Raw genomic sequence first — 24947 nt, 5'->3', positions numbered from 1 at the left:
CCATCTTCTGCTCATTATACATGACCAATCAGCTATGGAGCGCAAGCCCAACGAGGCTGGTTACCTTCTAGCAACTGGCAATTACAATCGTCCTGTCCGCTTGGAGAATTTTCTTCCCTGTAAATACAATGGTATAAGAGGAGAGTTACAATGTGTACCGACAGCAAACTTATTTATTCTGTCTAGAGAGAATATTATTTTCATTTTGTAACAGCTAGCAAAGCTTTAAATGTCACATCCTTTGTGTAATCATGTTGCATAAATGTGGACCCAAGTTGTCATGAAGTTTTATATTCATGAGTGTGCCATGTGTCAGTGTATGGGGTTGGTCATGAATGTGCGCTGCAAACACCTTACACAGACAGCGCTGCAGATTGTTCTCTACCATTGTGTTGGGGAAGCGGTGGGTGCATTCTCTGGCTGCCTGTTTATATTGAAATATTATGCATTATGGAGATCACATCCTTGCTCACATCAGCCTGCCATCCCAGACACTCGAAACACCGCGTTGATGATGTGTTTCGACGCGACAGACGTTATCACTCTCAATACCTCACCTCACACAATGTTGCTCGGAAAGGAATGGCAATTCAAATACTGTTTTGATAGGGCATGAAAGTGTGTAATTTAAGAATAATGCATTTCATTTTGTCTGCCTAACAGGTTTTATCATCATGATATCCACATGGGTATCACTGATTGTCATGCTGCTGGCATTTGTGAACGGAGCCAGAAATGGTGAGTGTTGCTCTCAGAATGAAATAGCAAATCTAAATGGAAATACCAAACCAGCAGTTACGAAGACAATTGTTATTTCTTCCATTGCCTGGGAGATTCTGTCCAAACTAAATAAATGGCTTTGGTATTTTTTATAAAAGACTGGACAATTAAGATTCTCTTCAACATGCCACATTTAAATTCATTATCTCGTTGTTAGAGGATGGCATACAGCCATGCGCAGAGGTCCAAACGTCCAGCTCAGTGGTGCCTTTGGGGTCACCTGTCACAGCCACCTGTGTCATCAGAGACAGCTGCCCTCTGGTCATTGGACAAGCTGTTCATATAGAGTGGCGCCTCGGAGATCGCTTTCTTCCCAGCAGCCCCGTGGCCAATGAGAGCGGCAGGGTTTCCGAGCTTCTTATACCGAGCTTCAATCACACCAGGGCGATCCTCACCTGCTGTGTCCAGGCCTCTCCTGTTCAAGTGGTAGGAGGAGTGGAGATCAGAGCTGGATGTGAGAAAGACTTGTTTGTTCATTTATAATGAAATTAACTTGCCTGTACAGCTTGTTCATGTCCCCAGGTAAAACCTGGCAATGTTTGGTAAATTCATTTTTTTGTAAGCAAGAGGAACTTTCAATGTGTTGGGTGGAGCTCATTACAAAAAAGCACTTTCCTTAAAACCTCCATTAAGAAAAGCCCCTCTTCACCCTGTTTTTTCATCTATAGATCCACCAGAAGTACCACAAAACCTCAGCTGTCAGACAAACCTCACCACCCCTAACACCCTGACCTGTAGCTGGGACCCTGGGCAGCAGGAGACCCACCTGCTCACAAAGTACACCCTCCACACCGAGATATGGTAATATTCTGCCTGTAAATGCTTTTAACCAGGAATACAATGAAACAGTTACCAGAAAGCAAACATCATTTTTGTGTCAGGAATGTTTAAAGTGTCATTTACAAAATATGTCTTTGAGGTTGCACAACTGTTTCCCACATTATAATTTCCTAATTTCAGGGATTCAAACGAGAACCACACCTACGAGCTACTAACAGGAGTCCATCGCTATACCATCCCTCGCTCTGGCTTTGTCCTGTTCTCAGAAATGAAAATATATGTAAAGGCAGTGAATGAACTTGGAGAAGCAACCTCCGTACCTATTACTTTGGAACCCGTCAGTGCCGGTGAGAAATATAGAAAATATGCATTTATTGAATGTTTTCTTTGATTGTTTCTATTGTGGGAAGGCAGTGACCTCTATCAAAACATAATTTACCAGCCGGGATGTAATACAATTATTATATTGCCCTGAACAAACCTTAAGGGGAACACCACAGATTTATACATCAAAGTCCATTTGCAGGTCTTGGGGAATATTACTACTACTGAAAACAAATGTAAAAAGCCTTTTGTGGCTCCAGATGGAGCTGCGAGAAGTTGTCCTCAAGTGATGTCACTTGAGTCAGCGTTGTTTGGGGCTGACAACTACAAGTTTGAAAATCTGGGGGAGTGGAGTTAGAAAGAAGTGAGTTTACTAGACCTCTATAGCTCACTCCTCATCTCTGCTTGAGGCTAGCAGCTCAAGGCTACATTAGCCACCACTAGCACAACACACCCGAATCTTTGACCTAACCATCAGTGGTCAAGTTGCATCGTGGGTAATGCAGGCGCCAGGTTTTCTTTTGAGAAGAATGCATGAAAAAAACAAAAAAACGTTTTAATTTTTTTTTTTTTTTTAAATCATAAATCTGCCAATGTTATAGAAGTGCAATGTTTAATTGGTGCAGCACTGTTCTAATTCTACTCCTCTATTTTTCTTTCATAATCTGATGTAGCTCCCATTTGTGTCTCTTATGCATTGCCATTACATTTGAGTCACCAAGCTCAGAATCATTTAACATTTGCTGCTGTTATATTATTATTAGTATAGACAAATATAACTAAAATATTTCACGTTGTACAAATCAAGTGAGAACATATGTCAAACCCAGCAACTGGGTTAAAGAAATCTTTTTTCTTCAGCCAAGTTTGACCCACCAACGATTCTGAAGGTTCAAGTGGTGCCTAAAAGGTATGGCTGCCTAAAGCTGAGCTGGAGCTTATCTCTGCACCAGGCCTGGATGCGTGACTCCCGCCTGAACCTGGAAGTCCGATTGAAGACTGCTGACAGCAGTCAATGGAGTGAACAACCAGTGAGTAAAATGAATTCCAGTGTCAATATAAACTGAAAATTTAGTTGACTAACTTTTTATACAGAAACTACACAGTTCATAATGTGCCTTCCTAAAGTCATATCTCTATGTTTGTGTTCTGTGTGACATATGTTAGATCCCACTGAGCTGGGTTAGACCAACCAGACCTGTGGACCAGTGTCGTCTCCTCCATGGGACTCAGTATCTCGCCCAAATTAGAGTCAGATACAAGCAGAGCCCCTGGAGTGAATGGAGCAGCAGCCAGTCTGGAGTCACCTTGGAGAATGGTAGGGCTTAAATCAATCCAGAGGGACACAATCAGTCATTCTAACATTCTCCAATCTATTGCCTTTTCTTCCATTTCCTGGTCTTTTCAATATATGCTAATGTCATGTTCTACATCTCCCACTGCTTTGCTCTATAGCGCAGGCTGAATTGATGTATTGAGTTCTGCCACACTCTCTGGCAGTGAATCCATAGACCTGTCTTGTATAGAAAAGTTTTATTTTTTAAAGAATGAGAGAAGTGCAGGCTTTTGACAAACCGCAAAGCTGACAGCCATCTCTTTCTTTTCAGCTCCCACTGGACGCCTAGACTCGTGGATGAAGGTATCGGGGGATAACATGGACAAACAACTCAACATACACTTGTTTTGGAAGGTACACACATCACACATGTTGCTTGACACGTGTCACAAACTGATGTGTTTTCTGTTATAGCTCTGGTTGAGTGTGTGAGGTCTGCCTTTGAAATATCTCCTCAATTTTTTTTTGTTTTAGCCATCAAAACAATTCCGTGCCAACAGCCAAAATGTGTCATACATTGTCTCGGTGCAAAAACTGCCAGGTGAAAAGGGAAAGGTGTGCTCTACAATGGAGAATTACTGTACTTTCCAGCTTCCCAGGAGAGCAAAGAAAGTGTATCTGAGTGCTGTAAATGCAGCAGGGAAATCCTCCCCCACTGAAGTTCGGATTTACCTACCTAAAGGTAAAATTGACATAGAATATGGCTCAGGTATGATACAGTTTAATACATTTTCCCCACAACTTGTATGATGTATTTTGTGTCTGTAGCTCTTACAGTAATGTCAGACGTCAAAGTCACCCCTCATGATGACAGATCCCTACTGGTCCAGTGGAGAAGCCTGATTTCTTCCAGTCTCACTGGCTTTGTGGTGGAATGGAGACCTTTGTTAAAAACAGACCTCTCTCTCACCCAGTTTGAAATAACTGAAAGGAACCAGACAGGCCTTGTTATAACAGGTATGTTTTATAGTATTTGTATGATCCATGTCCTTCTTATTTTACTCACCTTTTATTTGGTTTTCCAAATCTGGTGTTCATCCTTTACCACAAGGATTCACTCTTATGCGAGGTCTTCTTTTTCCTGTGCATGACCTGCCTGTACAGACTGTTAGGAGCTTATGGACACTGATACACTCTAACCTCCTCACTCTAATCAATAGGCGGCTTTGAGCCCTACAAGCCCTATGGGATCTCTGTGTATCCTAGGTTTAAGGATGGGATAGGCCTTCCTCAGACTGTTAATGCCTACTCGAGACAAAAGGGTAAGTCACCAAAGACACAAAGAGGATCACACAAAGAGCAAGCAGAGGCGTGAGAGTCGGGCAGCCTTAACTTTGAAGATGTGAGAGTTTGCCACAGTAAAAAAATATATATTGTGCAATCTATCAGAAACAACTGGTACATGATGGAATAATGCCCTCTTGTGGATAGAAGTGAATAATTATTTTTGCTGGCCTGAAGGTTTCAAATCATGTCAAATCAAGTCAGTTTTATTAATATACTCCAATATCACAAATTTGCCTCAAGGGGCTTTACAGTCTGTACAGCATATGACACCCTCTATCCTAAGACCCTCGATTCGAGAGCATAATAGCTCACTGTTGTAATAATCACTCATGATGATATTTACTTTTAAAGCTCCAGCCATGGCTCCAAAAATAAGAATTAAAAAGACCTGGCAGTCACATATTGAGCTTACCTGGGATGAAATACCGTTAGACCAAAGGAATGGAATTATCCAAAACTACAAAGTCTTCTACTGGAATGAGAAGGGACTCATTAAGGGTAGGTTTAAAACCTTCATTTTAAACAAATTGTATGTACTTGATGCTATCTGATGCCTGACTTTTCCTTCAGTTGTGAATGCTGACCCAGAAGAGAGGAGGGTGGTCCTGAAAGACCTCAACACTGTGTCTCTGTATGAAGCTTTCCTGATGGTTAGCACGTTTGGTGGGAGCCTGAACGGATCAATAGTTCATTTCAAAATTGAGCCCTTCGGTTGGTATCATCGTTTGGTGGTGGCTTTCTAGAAACATGACAGAAAGATCAAGAGGGCGTGTTTCCCCACATTTCATTCAGAATATGTATTTCTCTCTTCTCAGATGCGGTTGCTGTTGTGATGATTGTAATTGCGTCTGGTGTTGGATTGTCGTTGTTGATTATCTTCATAGTCATGAATTGTTTCTCCAATCACAAAAGGTGAGATCATTGCCACACTGTCTTATGCTGTGACGCTTAAATGTCATTTATTCTCAAAACACTTTTACTTTCTCTTGCAGGCTGAAGGGGCGTTTCTGGCCAGTTGTTCCAGATCCAGCAAACAGCAGCATCAAGAGATGGACATCAGCATCATCGCAGGTGTGGAAAATTAACCTGTGCAAGACAAAATGCTATACATAAATAACCCCCTTAAAGTTTTAAAGGTTAAAGATGCAATAATTGATATTTGTGTACTAACATTGGCTCAAATGACTACATGTAATGTGAAAGGGATTGCTCAAAGTGGTGAATCCACAGAGAATGATCACCAACTCTGCAGTTCCCCTCTGCTCTACGGCACATTTTAGCATCTTTTAGCTCATTGTTTTGGTTTTACAACCTGGAGTTTTACTGTGTTGGTACAGTTTCAGTGCTCTCCTCAACTTAATTTCCAGCCGCAGAAGGCAGGTGTTTTCAGCAAAAAGGCTATGATGAATCCTCTGTACACTACCTGCCCAGCATCAGACAGATATTTCCCTCAGGAGACCAAAACAGGGATAAAATAAGATAGAATATTGGACTTACATAATGGACTCACCAGGTGGCCACAAACACAACTCCACTTGTGGCTCCATGTCTGCAGGAAACAAGCAACTGTTTACCAACACATTTGCCATAGCATTATATATCAGTGTACTGTTTAAAGCTTGTTCCACTGCCCCCAAGTGGTAAATATTTATAAAACATATATTCATGAAAATACCAAGCAATATACATGACTAAGGCATGACAAGCCCTATACTATCATTTACTATCATTAAAGACATTTATTTTTGACTAATATATTTTCCTTTTGCAGGATACCCATCTTGCCTCGGATAGTGAGGGGCCCCATCCAATATACCTGTCCCATCTCAGCTTCCTGGACCTCCCTGAGAGACTAAGTAAAGCGGATGATGACCAATGGTTAAGCAGCGCAGAGGACACCAGTGACCTGGGAGAGTCCATTTGTGGTTCACCATTAATCCCGGGCTACTCTGGTTCAAACAGCGACTCTGTTCCTTATGCCACTGTGGTCTTCTCTGGTCCATGCAACAGCACTACACCTAAAACGCCTCATGTGTACCTGCGTTCTGAGTCCACACAGCCCCTCTTGGAGACTGAAGAATCCTTCAGTCCAAAGTTCTACCAGAATATGGCAACTGATGGGATGCCAAGGGAGCAATGTTTTTTTGGATCGTGCCATGATTGTGTACCCGAAGAAGCGGCAGACCCAGGCATTCTGTGGGACGACTTTCCTTTTCTACGAGCATTAGCAATGAATGATACTGAAAATGACTGAAAGCGCTTTGCTGATTATTTTTATTATTAAGTTACAGCTTTGCAAGATGTTCGTGTGGATCTGAGTTTGTCTAATGAGCCCCTTGTGATAAACTGATCCAGCATAACACACAGCTGTAAATGCATGCTAGATTTAATCCTAAAATCACTTCGATATTTAATGATTATGATGTCTATGCTTTGTCTGTACCACACTTTGTAGATACGTCATCTCTTTAGAAAATAAACTTTTTTACTGAAGAAAATTTTGATATTGTTGAGATGATATTGTTCTGGGTTATATGTGAACTTTCTCAAAAATACTTGTTTTTTATGCCAAGGGGACACAGTTAAAATCTTTGAATACCTATACATTTGGTATTTACCAACTGAGCTTGCCAAAAAAGTTGTTCTACGTTCTCCAAAATTCACTGACTTAGATGATGGGAGTTTTTGTTTGGATAAAAGACCTCAAGACCTGTTAAACATTTCCCCTTCATACTACTCTGTTTTTCATTATGTTGTATTTTTATTCCACTTGTCCTCTTTCTCTCTGTCATTTGCCATTTTATGCAGACTTTTTAATGTAAAACAAGAGCTACCACTGCAATTTGGTAAAGTAGGCTATATGTCCATATTTATATATTTAATCCTTAACTATAAATTGACAAATCATTACTGTTTGAGTATTTTGATTCATTGGATTATTGCTGAGTTGTATTTATGCTAAAACACATCCCACTCAACCCAAAACCCCATTATCTGACATCCAAAGCCACTCTCGCAAAAATCTTCTTAAATACAGTAAATGTTATGATTTAATTATTTAACAAACTATACCTAATGCTAACAGAAAGCAGTTGAGGAATAAAGACTCGCAAGCTCGATTTACTATTGTTTTTCATGACAGAAACCGACATTCATTCCTATCGATGTGTTCTGGGATTGTCAGCATAGCCTGGTCCCATCCTCACTCAGGCTCAGCTAGTTTGGTCTAGTCAAAATGGCGAGCCTCATGTAGGGGTCGAGTGGGATTAGCTGTCACATATTCATCACGTTTAGGGAGTTTATTTTCTACCTTGTTTGCTATTCCGGCAGCCATGTTCGCAAACGTTGCTCTGCGAAGTGCTCTGAAATTGTCGGCTGGTGTTTTGCGAGAAAGCGGCTCTCTGTGCTCTGCGCTGTCAGCGAAACCCTGGACATGCTGCTCGGCTTTATTATCAGGACCGAGAGTCAGCTGTGGTAAGTGCAGAACCCGAGGAAGCTGACAAGATGTTTTTTTTAGAAAAATAGCTTACAGACACATTTCATTATACCTTTGCTGTTTACAGTGCGTAACACTGCCTGTCTGTCAACACCTAGCTCGACCATCATTAGTTAGCTAACACCAACAGCACTGGGCATTGTTGACAGAGAGCTTCACTGGTGGAAAGGAGAATCACAGTATGCCAGACAACAAACCAGCTAACACTTTATGGAAAACGCTTAATAATGTCTGAATTTCATTTAGGCACATTCAATTATTGTGAATATTGTGGGCTTCTTTTTCCCAAAATGCCAATTTTCAGAGCAAAGTGCATTTACAATGTAGTGTTTTACAAGCTAGCTTACAAAATGACTTTACTGTACTGCTTGGAATCCATTAAAAAGACTAAGATTAATAGCCTATGATTGGAGTTTAGGTGCCAGTTTATTTTGGCACCTAGTTTTATTTTGTGTACTATTTAGTCTACCGTACTTTATATCAGTGAGGGTAAACTAAACATTAGAAATACCTCTACTACAAACTAATGCCTCCAATATTCCCATAAAGTTGAATCAACACTTCTTATTTGCCTTCACTATGGCAATACAGTGTGCTAAACACGCTTACAATAATCCAGACAGATTTCATTAACAGCCACATATTGAAGGACATATGCAGCTTTCAATGACTTGATAATATCCTTAAACTAATATGACCCATCTCTGCAGCAGCTTGCAGATTTGTTATTCAAACTTCAAGTATTTATATGTTATGTCTTTGTCTGCTCAATCTGATGCACCATCTCGCTTCATCGTGATCATATCAGGTGCATCTAGAGCAGCTTTACTTTCATTTCCCACCTCAAGTCTACTAGCATGTGTTTTCACACTGTTGCGTTCTATTTTCAGCTCGCTGGCAGTCACAGAAGTACCAAACCTTCATTAACAGGCCTGCCTAGGAACAAGTTGGCTTCCTCTTGCAGAACACTCTCCTCAACTTGATGACAAATGCAGGGAAATCATGAATCCCATGTGTATAAATGAATAGTTTTCTTCACCCAACGTTCTAATCATTTAGTTACTGCCTAACAGACTGGCAATATAAGAAATAAAGTGCAGTGGATCATCATGTTAGTTGTACATGTGTCTGGATTTTTGATAGAGGGATAACGCACACAGTGTTTTGAGGAAATTAGATCATTTGGTGTTTTGATTATAATGATGTTGAAAACGCTATCCTCTCACCATCTGATATGTGCGTAGTCGTGTTTTATCTGTCACACAGATGCTCTTCAAATCACGCAGTTTAAACTTGTTGCGTCATCATCCTGTAACTTTCTTCTCACAGGACAGAATAGAAATGTTTCTCATGCAACAATGGGGACAGCATCTCATTCATGCAAGTGGCATGCTGCAAATAATTCTTCACATGCAGGAAGTGACTAAGTGAAAATCACTCAGACCTTACTTCAGATCAGAATTAAGTGAGGTTTCTATCCAAGCAAAGTTGGCCTCATCAACATCAGACATTTGTCTGTCTTGTCCCTTCTGTCTCTGCTATAAAGTAATTCCCAACATGACCTACAAACCAGCTTTGTGACGTTGAAAGTGTGTCACAGATGTGTGGATTCAGCTGTGTAGTAACTTTAGCATTATGTGAAGTTTCCGTAAAGTTCACTGTCAGCTTTGACTGGCAACCACTGATCCTTTGCTGAGCCAGTTTGTTGTGCCAAATGTCATGTTGTCCTTTTTTTTTTGTTACTGGTTCACCTATTCTTCAGACACCAAAGCGTTGAATTGTTGGGCCCCTTCTTAGCTCAAATTAGCTATCATCCCTTCGTCTAAGTTGTTTTTATTTTGTTGTTTCCATCATTCTTTCCACTCACTACACATTTATCATTTTTCACCCCTCTCTTTCCTCAGTTGCAGGAAGCTTTGCTGTACCACCACCAGTGAGACACTATGCCCGGGCTGTAAAGAAAAAGAAGACGGGTATGTTATGAGGCTGGCACCAAACCATGTTTTGACATTTTTGAAATGCTCGCTTTTCATCCAAACATTTTGTTTCTTTCAGGCCCTGAGAGCCAGCTCAGTGATCTTCCTCCAACAACGATAAAGAAGGATTATACAGCTGTGCCCCTCGCTCAAACGTAAACATACATATATAGCATACCTTACATGAAATGAGTAAAAATAGAATTTATATTCACAAATAACACTTGTGTATTTTCTGTTAATAGAACTGATGATCTTGTCAAAAGACTTCTTTCGTTGGAGTTAGCGAGTCATGTGAGTTCTCTTGTCCTACCTTGTCATGTTTTACTCTGCTTTCTTGTTTTCCTTCCTTGTTTTTGTTTCTGATGATGATGAAGATTGCATTTCTTGAAATGTACACTGACCTACCATTTTAAGAAAGTAGGGTCATAAACAGGTAGTTTAATTCTCTGTGTTCATACCTTTCAGAGTGAAAAGCTACAGCTGAAAAAGGACCAGCTGATTGCAAAGGTACAGAGGGATGAGAATGACCGGAGCTCAGCGGAAGTCCAGGGTGAGTTGCTTTTCTTCAATGTTGTACATAGTGTTTTCACTGAAATACAAAGATAGAATATATATATCGTATTTTAACTGTATGTTGATTCCGTCTCCCTTGTAATGTCTTCCCCTTTAGTGGCTATTTTGACTGCAAGAATCCGAAACTATCAAGAGCACTTGCAAAAACATCACAAGGTGAGTGAAGGAGTAGAATCACCATCATCATTCTACCATCACTTTTCTCCCTTGCAAGCTAAACAGGAAGGCTGTGGACAGGTTTGATACACAAAAAAAATCTTTGATGACGTATCATGTGATAGGGCAGTTGACTTGCACCACTAGAACTTTCATGTATGAATACGTCTCTCCACATTTCCTCTCTGCCTTCCTCTGGTGTAAGGCATTCGTGTTCTACAGGATATCCTGTGTACTCCCCCACATCAAATAAGAACATGCGTAGCACGGTCATGGTCGGAAATTTCCATGTTACATCATACATTGAACATTTTTGTTGAAATTGACACAGATAGGGAATTGAGGTTGCAACTGCTAAACTGTTTCTCTGTGGCATTTTTAATGAAGTATCTCCTCATAACCTGATTAGTGTATAAACTGGGCTTGAATTGGTGACCTCAGTTCCTCCTATTTGAGCCTGTTTGAATCACATTTGTAGTTCAATCCCATTCTTTTATGTTGTATTTCATTCCAGGACAAAGCTAACAAGAGGCGGATGCTGATGGCCATTGACCGAAGAAAAAAGCTTTTGAAAAACCTTAGGCTGGTTCGCTATGATGCCTTTGAGAAAGTGTGCGAGCAGCTGGGTATCACCTACACCTTCCCTCCAGAGTACTACAGACGGGCCACTCGCCGCTGGCTAGCCAAGAAGGCCTTCTGTATTAAGGTAGCAAACAAATGATCCCATTATTCTGTGTACATCTATATTTTCTATGTATGCTCATGTTTTTTTCATTGGCAGTGTGTAATAATGGTATCAATTGGAGATGCATATATAAAGAATTTGAGACTTTCATTCCGCACTAGTGAAGCAGTAGTGCATATTGTGTCTGAGAGCATTACTCAGTCTTTCTGCTGGTTGATGCGTACACTCATCTAACTGACTAACATGTTCAGGGTGTTATTTTGTGCCTCCACTGACACTGTGCGTCTCTTCTCAGGTCTTCAACGAAGTGCAGAAGCAGAAAGCAGAGCAGAGGTTGAAGATGAAGCAAAGTTTAGCCTCCACAGACACCGAGGCAGCCAAAGCAAAAGCTGCAGGGACCCAATAAAAGACAATATGATGTATATCACAACAACTGATTCTAAATGCTTCAGATGTGGTTATGTTGCATGTGGATAAACAGCTCCCTTTGTCATGTGCATAACACAATATTATTTGCTTTTGCTTTCAAGTTGAATTCAGAATTGAATGGAAATAAAAGGTTCCAGAAAATTGTATCCAAATGGACTGAAATATATTTAACTATCAATTATATGTGTTTAAGAATTATCTTCACAGAAGAAGTGAGACCTCATTTGTGCAAGGTATTAACTGAAGTAGGGAACTGAACCAGATGATTTAGCAGTCTCCAAACTGCTGAATATTCCACTGTAGGCTGCAAACAAGGACTCCTGAATCAGCTGTCAAAGGCAAAATTCCTGTTGTCTCATCATTTATCAAACTAATAAAAACACATTAGTCCAACATTTGTCAGCATGTGGTGATATGACAATATGATTCTCCTTTTTATGAGCAATGTTTGATTGGGTTGAGGTCAAGTGTTTGCGGAGACGGATAGCCATAGCACAGGAGTTTGAAACAATAGCATGAACACCTGAACAATATGATGAATCTTCTACAAAATTGCTGCAATAAATAAGACATTTGAGAAGTTTATAGTGTTACAATTTTGTTAACAGCTGTAGAGGTGTTGATAAAACTGACCATGTTTGAGGCTGTACAGATGGGGTTGCTGCATTATAGTGCAATGGGCCTCAGTGATTAACCATGTTGTCACCATTTAATTTCATATCCAATATGCCGCAATAGCAAAACAATGATTTTAAGAGATATCAGCATCACTACTTTCTGACTGCACTTTATGTATAGGCGCCATCATCTTGCAAGTTTCCATTAATTTTTCAAGTTATTTCACACTCAAGTCTTGGAATACATATAACATCTGTATGGGTCATCTGTATGAACATTTTGATGCCCTCAGGGGTTTTAGTCAATCATAAAACAAGTTTTTGCAGCTGCATGTAGATTTGTACTGTTTTTTGCATTTGTGGGTATTTTTATGAAAGCATGGTCTAAAGGATTCTGGCAACTGCATGAATTCTCTGAACTGCTGATCTAATATCAGATTGGAAAACCATTTAAATCGAAGCCTTCACCTCCTGACATATACATGTGCTAGTGATCTGTAGCTGTTTGTAATTAAACCTTCGATCAGCCTCAAACCAAAGCAGCAGTTCTCGTTAATGGTCTGTGCTAGTCAGTGAATCACCACAGATCTTTGTCATCCTCAGAAACAGCAGTTTGTTGGCAAACCAGCAGTTCACAGCTCTAGCTCGTCACAGCTTCCTGTGTGGTGTGCAGCTTGTCAGTTTGATCAGGAGGAGTGCACACTGACAGAGTACACTCCTCTTCTGGTAAGTGACACCTTCTTTTCCTCTCGCAGTAGATTAACTTAAGAATTCACTATTAATTTTGTTAAACTGATATTGCTCATAAATCATATTTGCAATGCATTCATATTTTGTAGTTTAAAAGTTGTGCATTCAGAAGAAACTCCTTTTGACAGCTTTAATACAAGATCACATGGGTTGTCACTTTTTGTACTTCAGCTTAAGTAAGACCTTCATATTCATTTTCAAAGCCCTGTATAATTTACATACATGGCATTCATACACATCTGTGGTGACATTTACCAGTCTGTCACAATAACATGCTTTTGTTTTTGTATTATGATTCAGAACTGCTCTAAATAACTATAGACTATATACAGAAAATACATCCCAAGGGGGAAGAAATCCAATATATATGGCATTATTTAAATATTTACAATCTTTCAAGTCAAGTCTTTCAAGTTTGAAACACGAGTACCAAAATAATTTGGTATTTTCTGAGCAACATTGGTGCATGGGAAGTTGAATTGTTATACACTGATTGTGTTGAGGAGGATTTTCTTAAAATACAGGTATATATCTGATCAAGAACCAATGCCAATTGCCAATGTCAATTAGTGTCTAAATCACAAAAGCTTTCAAAGCACACAAGCTAGTGTCTCGTTCTGTGAAGAAATCGATGAAACACTACATGCTTTGCAGGGAGATTCATGAAAGCTGACTGAGCTGTATGAATAACACACGCAACTTTTAAACCTGCAACAAACTGCACTTTTTTTCCACAGCTGAATGTGTTTGTAACTTGGCAGCTGAATCAAAAACAACAAGCAGATCCAGTAATCCAAAATGTCAAACCCAGTGGTCACCCATCAACCAGGTGCAGGCGGCTATGGGACAAATGTCCAAACAGGAGAGTGGAGCACGGGCCTGTGCTCCTGCTGCACTGACTTGTTTGTTTGTGAGTAACATTGCTTAAATTTAACATTATTCAGTTTTTGTCCATACACCAAAGACACACTCAAGCACACTTTCATGCTTTTTCGCTGTCAAAAAATTACAGTGAAATATACTTCTATTGTGTGCAGGTGCTCTTGGCTGCATTTGTCCAATTGCATTGAACTGCTACACAGCAAATAAGTATGGGGAAAACTGCTGCTTGGGTTGTTTGCCAGGAGGCTTAACAGCCATGAGGACTCACATGAGACTGACCTATGGTATTCAGGTAAGTTACTCATATAATTATTGTATATTCCAAACCCTTGCTTGTGTTTTGGGTGGTGCTGTGAGTCTAATACAGGAAGATAACCTGCCTGTTATGAAACATAGGAAATGTTGGGTGTTCCCTGAAATTGAGAAACCCGAACTGTAGCACATTTCCTCATAGAGGCTTGGTGTTCCATGTTGTGATTTTGTTTCAATCTTTTAACCACAGGGAACAATAATCAATGATGCCTTGATGACCTTTTTCTGCGGACTCTGTGAGACATGCAGGATGGCGCGAGAAATCCGCATCAGGAATGGAGACGTTTCACCATAACAAGACATAAAGGATTCTGACCCATACAGTATTTTGTCTTTGATGATTTCCAACTATTGTGGAGGTGATTTGTTTATTCTTGTAGCAGGCCTCGCTTTCATGCAAACAACAAAGAAGGAGCAGCCAATGAATGAATGATTTAGTGTTTTAAATATCATTTTACCTGCAGCCTTATATGTATCTGTGTAACAGTGTGACAAAGTGCTAGTACTGACCTGCATTACTGTATATAAACTGCATTTTTCACTCACAACATAATTAATAATAATTAAAACATTAATTTTGTATAACATTGTCAATAAAAATTTGATTGTTTAATATTATTTCATTTAGCCTACCTATTTAATGTAGGAAATTATATAGCAATTTATATGTGATGATCCACATGGTGCGCCAACAAAACAAAAAAGTTTGGTATGTGGATTATTTTGGAGAATATAAACCCCAGTGGCTCCCAACCCCTTTGGCTTGTGACCCTTGTGGACTACAAACTAATTTCCTTTCCCGTTTTTAATGAGATGGGTTTTTAGAGGTTTTTAGAGGCTTGTAGAGGCAACTCGGGGGGGCCCGCGGGAGATCCGCCACGTTTTTCACCGCACGTAACGTAACGTAAAATGACGTCATCACGAGCTACAACGTGATGAAGGGAAAGGCAGAAGCCTTAGCTTTCCTCTGCAAAAAAATGAATGCTCTATCTATTATATTTTTTATTTTAGATTGATGCTGCGAGAAGTCTGGTTTCAAGGTTAATATTAAAGTCTCATTTTGGAACATTGAAATTGAATTGCATGTGCACTCTGGTGCACTAAGTCAGGTCCAAATAATTCACACTGTGGTTAAACTGAAAGTTTCACACCGCCTGACACCTCCCCTTCCCTGTACGTCATAACGCACCGCGGTCTAATTGGCTGTTTGCTTCGTGGCCTGGCAACCAGAAGAGGCTTTACCAAACAGACAGACCCCCTATCAGCAAGCATTCGAGCTAGCTGCAATCGCTAGCTGCTTACGTTTTCTGGACACATTCAACCTCCCAAATACCACCATGTCTTCAAAAACTCTGCCTCTGCTATTCATCAACCTCGGCGGAGAAATGCTGTACATCCTGGACCAGCGGCTTCGAGCTCAGAATATCCCTGCTGACAAAGCTAAGAAAGGTAGCTAACCTTAGCTTAGCAGCTGTACAGATAACAACACAAATGTCACCCTGCAGTAAAACGTTAATGTGACACTGCGATAACTGCACATTCAGTTCGGTCGGTTTGTCCGTTCACTGGTTTCGTTGCTTCATAGAAAGTCAATATAAAGACAAGTCAAGAGTTAAAATGTGGGAGTCATCTGTTTTCTAGTTAATTCCACATAAATAAAACAACAACAAAAAACCCCCAACTCAGATAGACAACAGTTTCTGTTGCATGGGACATTGTAATTAGGAGCCCAGAGCCAATTTAAATTTTCATGTGTATTTCCCAATGCTCCATTGTCCATAGATGGGAAAGTACTATTTGTTCTACCATGTGCTATAAAATATTTTGGCATACATTCAAATTTAGCATACAACAACATTGATCAAGTCTTGAGATGTCATTCAACAGTCTGGTTTTCAGGACATAATTTCATTGATCTATCTCCTTTTAATTCACAAAGTTTCCACAATAGCTGGCTGGATAGAGGAGGACAGAAGGAGAGGTATTATTGCAGACCTTTAGTATATTCATGCACTGATGCATTAGTAGCTCTTCGCTCTGCTTTGGCCTAGATTGAAGCAACATGCTGAATAAACAATAGTACGTGATACATACTAATACTAATGTACGGTGTTTGTCTCTGTACCCAGGTACACCATGTTAGTGGTTGGGTCACTCAAATGCTCATCTCCTGGCTACTAACTTTATTGGTTATTGGGGCCTTCATTGTATAGTCACGATAACAATGAAGGGAATTGTTTCAAACAGTGATATCTGCAAATTCTATTAATCAAATCGAAGAGCATTTCAAGCCACCAAGCAGGCCTATGTGCCACATATGACACAACACACACTACATGCCATTAGATAATCATTACATAAAATTGTCTCTTACCTCAAAGAACAAGTGCATTACACTTATCAATAAGCTCATCTGGGGTCACCACACTCTCTGTCTCTGCTCTGAGAGCAGTGTTTCATTGTTCACAGCTCCCTTTTTGGTAGTTGAACTTTGGCTTCCTTATGGGTAAGTAGCAGAAAATACTACCTAGCTTCACTGTGTTAAGCAAGTTTGTTTGTCTCACCTGTGAGCCAATAAAAAGCTTGTTAATTGTTGGAAAAAGGTGAAGTTACCTGATTTGACTTCTGACAGTCATAACAGTGACTGTGAATTCCTACCTGGCTATTCTATTGCTCTGCTACCAAGTAGGACATATGCTGATGGCTTTCAACGCTGCTGCTTTATTAGGGCCATTGAGATAGGCTTTGGATGAAACGGTTTGGGCCTTCATATAGTATGTAATGCTCATCTGCCTGCTTCTAAGCCTACAGTGTAGACAACAGAGTACATTTGTCTAACCTCAGTTAACTCTTTTGTGGACTTTTCTGTTGTACTGTTTGTCTGACTAGTTATGAATGACATCATCACCACCATGTTCAACAAAAAGTTCCTAGAAGAGCTTTTCAAGCCACAGGAGCTTTACTCCAAAAAGGCCCTGCGGACTGTGTTCGACAGGCTGGCCCATGCCTCCATAATGAGGCTCAATCAAGCTAGCATGGACAAGGTAAGTCATCATGTATACAGATGTAGCCCTACTGTGCAGCTGTATCCTGTTTTGTTTCCTGCACGTGTTGAATTGTTCCTTTTTTCTTCTAACTCGAATTTTCCCTTCAGTACACAGTTTATCCACACAGTAATCACATTCCCTCCGCAACAGCGCAGTGATGCCAGTTTGTCTTAAAGCCTCTTCAATATACACACTAGAATAGTATTTTAGAGTCAGATCTACATTAGATAAACGTACACATCAATCACTGCTTTAAATTCATATAACAAGTGTTTAAAACTTCTATAATTTTGTGTCCTTGAAGCATACAATACAACAGTAATTCTGAAGTATAAAGCGATGCATATCTTAAACATTGTATGCTCCTGTATGTGGCTCCCTCTGCTGTATATTATAACAACAATAGCATTCATTTAATTGTGATGGATGAGTCAGTGAAGCCATGCATGTGTGTCCCTCTTCACAGCTCTATGACTTGATGACCATGGCTTTCAAGTACCAGGTGCTTCTCTGTCCCCGACCTAAGGATATCCTCCTTGTCTCCTTCAACCACATGGATGCAATCAAAGACTTTGTGAAAGATGCTCCCAGCATTCTCAGCCAGGTTGACGAGACGTACCACCAGCTCATAGAGGTATGACGCATGACTTCACTCTCTTCACATTTGTTATGGACAGGAGTGGGTAGCAACATTACGCGTGGCTTGTTGGGGTTTCCTGCAGTGTGCTGCAAGGTATTTGAGTTTTTGGTGGTATGTGAACTAATTCAAAGAGGTAGAATGCAAAAAGGCCTCCAAACCAAAGAAAGGGAAAACCACTTCAGATGTAAAACATAGTAACGTTTGGGTTTTTGTTTTATGTTTAGTCATACATAGTCAGTTGTAGAGTTTCGAACTGACTTTACACTCTGGTGATATAACTCGTGATACAATGCAAGTCATTGCTTTTTTCTCAAATAGGATCTTAAAAACTGCTTTGTAGTACAATTTATATGGCCAAGAAGAGGAAACGCATTAACAAATAAGCGTGAGAAAACATCCACTTCAACAACATACTGACTCCAATAGAAACATTTGATAGAAGGAATTTAAGCGGCAGTGACTGCTGTCATCATTTTACACCATTTGGATTCTAATCACATACATTGAGTATTTTTTAACATTGCTTGATATTGTATGATCATATTAGGTTAAATTGTTAATACTTAACAATAAAGGGGGAGAAAAAAAAATAATGATAATGTTTTTATATTAAAACCTTGTTTCAATTGTACTCTCTTTTCTTTTAGATATATACACCCTTATCTTGTGGGGACTTCCAGCTGATCAGACAAACTCTCCTTATTTTCTTCCAAGACATGCATATAAGAGTAAGTCCATTATTTTTGGCAAATTTGGACCACGGGGAGAGAATTAACTGGATCATATGATATTTTCCTCTCAAGCCTGTCTCTATGTTTTCTTCTATTCCAGGTGTCTATTTTCCTCAAGGACAAAGTGCAGAATTCCAATGGCCGCTTTGTGCTTCCCACCAGTGGTCCTGTGCCTCATGGAACACAAGTCCCTGGCTTGATAAGGTACCACAGTGTATGGCTGTTTTCACTCAGACTCACACAATCTTCACTCTAAAGAATGATGGAGATAACTAAGACTGAGATTTAAAAAGTGGTTGGATAGTAAAATGTACCTTTGGTCCTTCCGATGATCTTTAATGTTTGCCTTTTTGTCTTTCATATGTTTTCTGATATTGCCCAGACGCTGTAATCTTACGTTAAGTAGGCCTATCTGCAGCTAATTGCATTACAGAGGTTTTGTTGAACAAGTATTTACATTCTAATTTTAGATGCGTTGTATGTTTGGCTTACTCAAGGATTGTATGTGCACAGTGAAACATTTAATACATAGAGGAAACAAGAGCTCACATGTAGAACATCTGAGCTTCAACAGGTCAACATAGGTCACATAACATAGGTCTTAAGGGTTCCAAATAAAGCAACTACTTTCATCACAGGAAAAAAAAAAGAAATTGGTGTGCATAGAAAGGGTACTGAAAGCATTCTTTCCATATTGTTTTGTGTTTTTGTTTCTGGTAATTCCAGGATGTTTAGCTGTACTGGTGAAGAGGTGACCAGGCTGCAGTTCAATAGCGGAGGAAACTACACTGCTGCTCTCCGGGAGGGATCGTTCGAGATATTTGGAGACAGGGTCACCAAACTAGGCACAAATATGTAAGACACTGCAAAGTACAAAAGATACAAAGATGAACATGACTTTGTGGTATTTATGCAATGCCACTGGGTTGATAATGATTTTCTGTTATCCAGGTCATGAGATATTTAGAAGTACTAAGTCAAAGGCAACTTTATGGTGTAGTCTTGACGACGCTTAGAGGCCTGATCAGTTCTACTGACTGGGGGTCTTAGGCATTTAAATTCATGTGGTTTGATGTCACATGATTTAACTGCATTGCAGTGTGAACAATCTATAGAGCTTTTGATTTAGTAATCTTAATTTATGTCATGATAGTTTGTCAGTCATGTCTGACATATTGCAAAGAACCATATACTGTAAATAAAGCCATTGCAATGTCTTGTGCAGGTAATCTTTGCCATTATGTTGCATGGTCATATTCATTCTCTCTTTTTTATCTCTTCATTCAGGTACAGTGTAAGCCGTCCAGTGGAAACCCACATGTCAGGAGCATCTAAAAATTCTGCTCAGCACACAAAGGTGAAAAGGCTTCACTGTCAGCACTGTAAACATTAATTGTTTTAGTAATACACAATATGTTCATGAACTTCATGCACACAAGTAGCATTTTTAAGACTGCTTCTGACTTTTAACTCTTTTTGTGGTGTCCACAGTACATGACATGTACATGAATTTGGTGAAGTGACCCTGATCCAGAACCATACACTACTTCCTGGTGCATCATCATTAGTAGCAGGATCTTGTTAACAACAGGTACAGCACAAACATACTGAAGTAAACAAGCCATTGTGTGTCAACAGGTCAACACTGCTCCCAACCCTCTGGCCAAAGAGGAACTGAATCTGTTGGCCAAGTTAATGGGAGGATTAGAAGTTCAGAAACCAGGAAATGCAGACAGCAGCTTCCGAGTCAACCTCTTTGCCACCGATGAGGAAGAAGAGTGAGTCCCCTTATTTGTTTGTGTACCGTCAGTGTGTTGTATGGATTGTGAAATCAAACCATTTAGCTTGTTGTGATTACTCAAAACTAACATTGTGACCCTCCTTTATCACAGAGAGGCATTAATATCAAGACCAGATGAGCTGTCATATGGAGTTATAAACATTCAAGCAACAAAGGTAAAGCTTTCTTATCTGTCCTCACAAAGTGTTTCTTTCAGTAGCAAAGAATTGTTGTCCAGTATTTGTGTGATGAAAATCTAACCTTTACTTCGCATTTAGTGACAAAAAGTCTGAGCATACATCATCTAAAGGGCAAGTGCAGGTGACAAAATCTCACAGTTGTTCTGCTGCTCAAACCACAAAACATTTTTTGTCCCTGACTGTTGTAATGTAGACGTTAGGGTACCCAACCGTCCACTCAATCCGAGGAAAGCTAGTCCCCATCTTCGCCCTCTTTGTAGCCATGATGTTTGTTTTGGACTGTCCACTTTTCCACCCTCTTTTCTCTTGTGCACTGATATGATACTGCTCTCCTCCCATCTCAGACTCAACTACAAGCGTATCTTGTTTTGGGCTATGATGAAATCAAACATTTAAAAACTGACGTAGCGCCTGGGACAGCTCAAAATGTGGTCGGGACTCATCTCAGAACCACTCGAACGAGAGAGCCTGTTGTGATGGATGAGAGCACAGATTTTGTGTTAACTCAAGGGTTTATATCTCAGATTGAAGAAATCTGTCTTGGATAGTCAAATCGTTGCAAAAGTCTCTGCACTGACCCAACCTGTAACAACTAGCAGGCTATCCCTTGTACCCTTGATAAACAACCCCCATGCCAAATTTTACTTATCTCAATGATAGGCTTAAAGTTATGCAGTCAATGATCAGAGTGGTGAGGCTTTGCCAGTCTAACAGGATTTACTGTAATGAGGTGTCAGTCCCTGTAATGACCGTACTGGCTCTTTGATTGGTTGATAACATTGTCTTTCAGGACCAGCAGGCCAATGCAGAGCTGGCCAAGATCATGGGAGAGTTTACAGAGTCTGGAGATCAGTCTCCCAGTGCCAGCAGCAAAGGAGACGACCTTCTGGCCATGATGGACGGCCTGTGACATGGGCCTCCTGACATAAATGCCCAGCGGGAGGGGCAAAATGCATCGTCAACAGTCGACTGTTCTACTGTCTGCTGTCTGTACCTGCAAATACACTACAGCAACCTCGCGTGCAGCCAGAAAACCTTCTTCTTTGGGCTTTTAAAATGCCGATGCATTTCCATTGGTTGTCAAATGACCAACTACAAACTGCAAATATGCATAGTTTACAACTGAGAATGTGGTGAGCCAAGCTTTAAGCTGCAATACACTGTAATAGTATGTTTGCTGTAAACTGAAAAGAGTTTCAGTGCATCAAAACATACAGTAAGCCTATATCGGTGTGTTGAACATATGTATGTGGTAATAGCAAAACATCTGCTTGTATAATGTCAAGATGTCGCATTTTTCTGGGTCTGGCTGTGCTGCTGCACGCAAAATACACATTCCTTTAATTTCACACAATGTCATTTATCTTAAATGTTAATAATACATCACAGTTTTAGGCTTATAGTCCATAATTCCATGTTTGTTTATTACACAGTATGAAGAGGGAGTTTGTTAACTTCTTCTTTATTCTGATGAACAACTGATTAAATGATATTGTGGGGGAATCGGAGGAAACCCAAGTGCTCTTTCTAATGTGATTCAGATTCCCTCAAATCTTTATTTTGGTAAGAAATATGTTTATGTTGCATCACGCTGTGCTACCTTAAAACAGTAAGAGGAGCAACTTGTAAGACATTTTTCACTACCCTGTGATGATGAGTTATGATTATAATGTAATGCAATATAAGTAATTGTCTAATATGTAAATATATGTTTATTGAATACTTATTTATTTGAATGTATCAGTTTCTGTGTATAGCGAAGTCCATATTGCTGCCGTTGTTGAATTGTTGAATGTGCAATATAAGTTTTTTAATAAATAGTTTAGTAAAAAAAACTTGTGCTTGTACGCATATTGTTGAATGAACATTATCATTGGCTTGAGTGCTGATAGTGTGTTGATAGCATGAACCTTGTAACAGTGTGTTGTAGTTGAAAATATTTAACAGTAGGGGGAGCTGTCTGATCTTTCTAAACGTACTGTATGTGGTCTGTCCAAACTGACTACTGCACATTGCTACAGTGCATTTTAGTATGCAGTCTTTTTAAAAAATGCACCAAATGGTAATTTTCTTCACTCGTTCACTTGCCTTAGGAGTGTAGGATTCACTGAAATGTGAACAACAAACAATGTGTGATTGATTATATTTACTTATACTTGCTATATTTAACCACCAAACCAGAGCATTAAAAACAATATGCTTGAATATAATCCACAATTAGACTCCCGTCCTCCAGCACAGACCTACAATGAGAATTGCTATAGCAACAGCTATCTGTACCCAAGTTATTTGTGTGCAGTCTGCCTGCAGACGGGTTAAAGTGAGATAGTCTAGTACTCCCCCAGTCAACCATACTCAGACAGACACACACACACACACACAACCATGGTGCATACCATGCAGGCAAAACATGCTGAGACATTTCTCTGAATTGATCTCGGGGAGGAGGATTCTGGTGAGGTCTTCCCAATAATCTTGGCAAAGGAGACACTATGTGCCCTGAGGATACAACCTAACTGCAAAACAAACAGAAACCAGATCTCATGCCAGTCACCCTGCAAGACTGCTCACTGGAGTCAGCCTACCTCACTAGAAAACAATATTTCTCAAAATTGCCTATGTATTTCATCACCAAGACAATTCTATTTCAGTGGCTTATTCAAAAACAACATAAATGTATATTCTAAGATAGAAATCACATATTTCAAAGAGATATTTCCCCTTACAAAGTTTAAACAGTGCTATAAAGGGAAGACTTGCATTGCTTGTTCCATTAAGGTCACAAATAATGCTACAAAAATATGAATTTACAAACAAAAACGTCTTCAAAATCCGGTCAACCTTAGTTTCCCTTAACATGCCAAAAGAGCCACTAAAACATGTTTCTCTCACAGACGCTGCATTTTGAAATATGATTCAGTTTCCTCTTTGAAGACTGTGGGCAGGACACTGTAAAGCCACAGGCTGACAAATGTTTCATGTGGCGGGGGGCATATGCTCTGCTGAGTCAAGGCAGGAAGACTAGTGCAACTCAAATAAGGCTCTGCCATTTAGGTTGCCCTCTCTGTGTCTATCACACCTGCCCACTGGTTTGAAACTGGTAGCTGTGTGTGGAATTTAAGGTTAACGGGGGAGTCTATATTTGGAACTTAGGTGGGCTTTACTAAATGTCACTGTCATTCAAAACTGTGCTTGCTGAGTAAATGAGTAAGACTTTTTAGTGAGCTGAATTGATGGTTGTGTGTTAGCAATGAAAACCTGCCTAACTGCAATTTCAACACGCAAGTAGCATCTCAAGCAGTCTCAAATTTTGAAAATCTAATGCTTTTTTCAGATGAGTGCGAATTTAACTCAATGATATACAGTTTCACTGAGTCATATGGTTAACCTGAATGAATTGCAATATGTGTCTCATTAAAAAGCAACTACAGTGTAGAGCCTTATCTGAGACAACAGCCAAATATCTCTTTGTGCACAGTTACATTCAGATTCATTACTTTGGCTATAGAAAGTTTAATGGTTTCCCTGAAGAGAAAATGCATTTTTATGTGATTTAGGTAGGACTGAAGATGAAGTTCATTTCATGTTATATTGCTCATTATGATATAATTTGAAGACTGCACTTTTTTATTAAAAGTTTCTTAATTTCTGATTACTTCTTCTGGTTGGATGATTATAAAAACTTGTTTTTTTTAAATAACTTTTTGTGGCAGCTTTTATTTGTACAGCTTAGGACAGAAAGAAAGGTTCTTAGTTTGCAATGTCATGTCAAATGTAAGCTGTTATGTTCTTTCTGACAAATGTTTCACCACTACAATGGTACTTTTAGTGTCCATGTGGGCTGGGCATTTATTTGTATAACACAATAAATAACAAACTATGATATTGTATGTCCACACTGACATTTGCAAGTGGTGTTGTTTCATAACACGTACATATATTTTAATTTTCAAATCTTTCTAGATAACTATGACGCAATGTGTTTAATTTAGCAACTTTTATTATGCAAAGAATTTCATCATCAGTGGGCAACCATTTACTAGGAAAAAAACAGACAGTTGTTGGCATTGGTCGATCGCAGCTGTCAATCAAATAAGTGTGTGCGTCATTTCCGTTGTCAGGTGGCGCTGTCGCTGTGGAAAGATGCGATCAGCGAAGAGCGG

At 39.7% G+C, this 24947-nt stretch overlaps 4 protein-coding genes across 5 annotated transcripts; all 4 read left to right on the top strand.

The window, feature by feature from the left end:
* The first annotated feature begins 674 nt into the window (after window positions 1–674).
* csf3r (colony stimulating factor 3 receptor) lies at window positions 675–6970 on the top strand. Its single transcript, XM_070912058.1, has 15 exons — window positions 675–738; window positions 938–1234; window positions 1449–1581; window positions 1741–1907; window positions 2746–2915; window positions 3052–3202; window positions 3492–3574; window positions 3695–3902; window positions 3989–4177; window positions 4381–4482; window positions 4859–5005; window positions 5078–5218; window positions 5323–5419; window positions 5500–5578; window positions 6279–6970. Exons 1-15 carry the CDS (start codon window positions 675–677, stop codon window positions 6759–6761), a joined length of 2511 nt encoding a protein of 836 aa, XP_070768159.1. The 3' UTR covers window positions 6762–6970.
* A 781-nt stretch (window positions 6971–7751) lies between these two features.
* On the top strand, window positions 7752–12218 carry mrps15 (mitochondrial ribosomal protein S15). Its single transcript, XM_070912242.1, has 8 exons — window positions 7752–7981; window positions 9908–9976; window positions 10059–10134; window positions 10225–10273; window positions 10448–10532; window positions 10653–10711; window positions 11226–11417; window positions 11692–12218. The coding sequence occupies exons 1-8, from the start codon at window positions 7840–7842 to the stop codon at window positions 11800–11802; spliced, it is 783 nt and encodes a 260-aa protein (XP_070768343.1). The 5' UTR covers window positions 7752–7839; the 3' UTR covers window positions 11803–12218.
* Window positions 12219–13145: 927 nt separating this feature from the next.
* Window positions 13146–14971, top strand: LOC139290608 (cornifelin-like). Its single transcript, XM_070912434.1, has 4 exons — window positions 13146–13168; window positions 13930–14102; window positions 14230–14366; window positions 14577–14971. The coding sequence occupies exons 2-4, from the start codon at window positions 13991–13993 to the stop codon at window positions 14679–14681; spliced, it is 354 nt and encodes a 117-aa protein (XP_070768535.1). The 5' UTR covers window positions 13146–13168; window positions 13930–13990; the 3' UTR covers window positions 14682–14971.
* A 752-nt stretch (window positions 14972–15723) lies between these two features.
* Window positions 15724–21916, top strand: oscp1b (organic solute carrier partner 1b). 2 transcript variants are annotated; one of them, XM_070912183.1, is made up of 11 exons: window positions 15724–15835; window positions 16338–16367; window positions 17276–17430; window positions 17900–18067; window positions 18721–18801; window positions 18905–19008; window positions 19531–19659; window positions 20092–20161; window positions 20443–20582; window positions 20697–20760; window positions 21575–21916. In XM_070912183.1, the coding sequence occupies exons 1-11, from the start codon at window positions 15724–15726 to the stop codon at window positions 21692–21694; spliced, it is 1173 nt and encodes a 390-aa protein (XP_070768284.1). In that variant the 3' UTR covers window positions 21695–21916. The 2 variants fall into 2 exon arrangements, with proteins under 2 accessions (XP_070768284.1, XP_070768285.1); XM_070912184.1 differs by lacking the exon at window positions 16338–16367.
* Window positions 21917–24947: the final 3031 nt, after the last annotated feature.

This window comes from Enoplosus armatus, chromosome 9 (assembly GCF_043641665.1).
Source record: "Enoplosus armatus isolate fEnoArm2 chromosome 9, fEnoArm2.hap1, whole genome shotgun sequence".
Classification (NCBI taxonomy): Eukaryota; Metazoa; Chordata; class Actinopteri; order Centrarchiformes; family Enoplosidae; genus Enoplosus; species Enoplosus armatus.
This window is presented reverse-complemented; position numbering and strand designations above follow the sequence as displayed.

Excerpts from the sequence above, each read along its gene's own strand:
- csf3r (XM_070912058.1), top strand. The coding sequence starts at position 675 with ATGATATCCACATGGGTATCACTGATTGTCATGCTGCTGGCATTTGTG. Across the intron at positions 1,235-1,448 it reads AGTGGAGATCAGAGCTGGAT|ATCCACCAGAAGTACCACAA; the intron begins GTGAGAAAGACT and ends TTTCATCTATAG. Across the intron at positions 3,903-3,988 it reads TCGGATTTACCTACCTAAAG|CTCTTACAGTAATGTCAGAC; the intron begins GTAAAATTGACA and ends TTGTGTCTGTAG.
- mrps15 (XM_070912242.1), top strand. The coding sequence starts at position 7,840 with ATGTTCGCAAACGTTGCTCTGCGAAGTGCTCTGAAATTGTCGGCTGGT. Across the intron at positions 10,274-10,447 it reads CGTTGGAGTTAGCGAGTCAT|AGTGAAAAGCTACAGCTGAA; the intron begins GTGAGTTCTCTT and ends CATACCTTTCAG. Across the intron at positions 10,712-11,225 it reads ACTTGCAAAAACATCACAAG|GACAAAGCTAACAAGAGGCG; the intron begins GTGAGTGAAGGA and ends ATTTCATTCCAG.
- LOC139290608 (XM_070912434.1), top strand. The coding sequence starts at position 13,991 with ATGTCAAACCCAGTGGTCACCCATCAACCAGGTGCAGGCGGCTATGGG. Across the intron at positions 14,103-14,229 it reads CTGCACTGACTTGTTTGTTT|GTGCTCTTGGCTGCATTTGT; the intron begins GTGAGTAACATT and ends TATTGTGTGCAG. Across the intron at positions 14,367-14,576 it reads GACTGACCTATGGTATTCAG|GGAACAATAATCAATGATGC; the intron begins GTAAGTTACTCA and ends TTTTAACCACAG.
- oscp1b (XM_070912183.1), top strand. The coding sequence starts at position 15,724 with ATGTCTTCAAAAACTCTGCCTCTGCTATTCATCAACCTCGGCGGAGAA. Across the intron at positions 18,802-18,904 it reads TCCAAGACATGCATATAAGA|GTGTCTATTTTCCTCAAGGA; the intron begins GTAAGTCCATTA and ends CTTCTATTCCAG. Across the intron at positions 19,660-20,091 it reads ACCAAACTAGGCACAAATAT|GTACAGTGTAAGCCGTCCAG; the intron begins GTAAGACACTGC and ends CTCTTCATTCAG.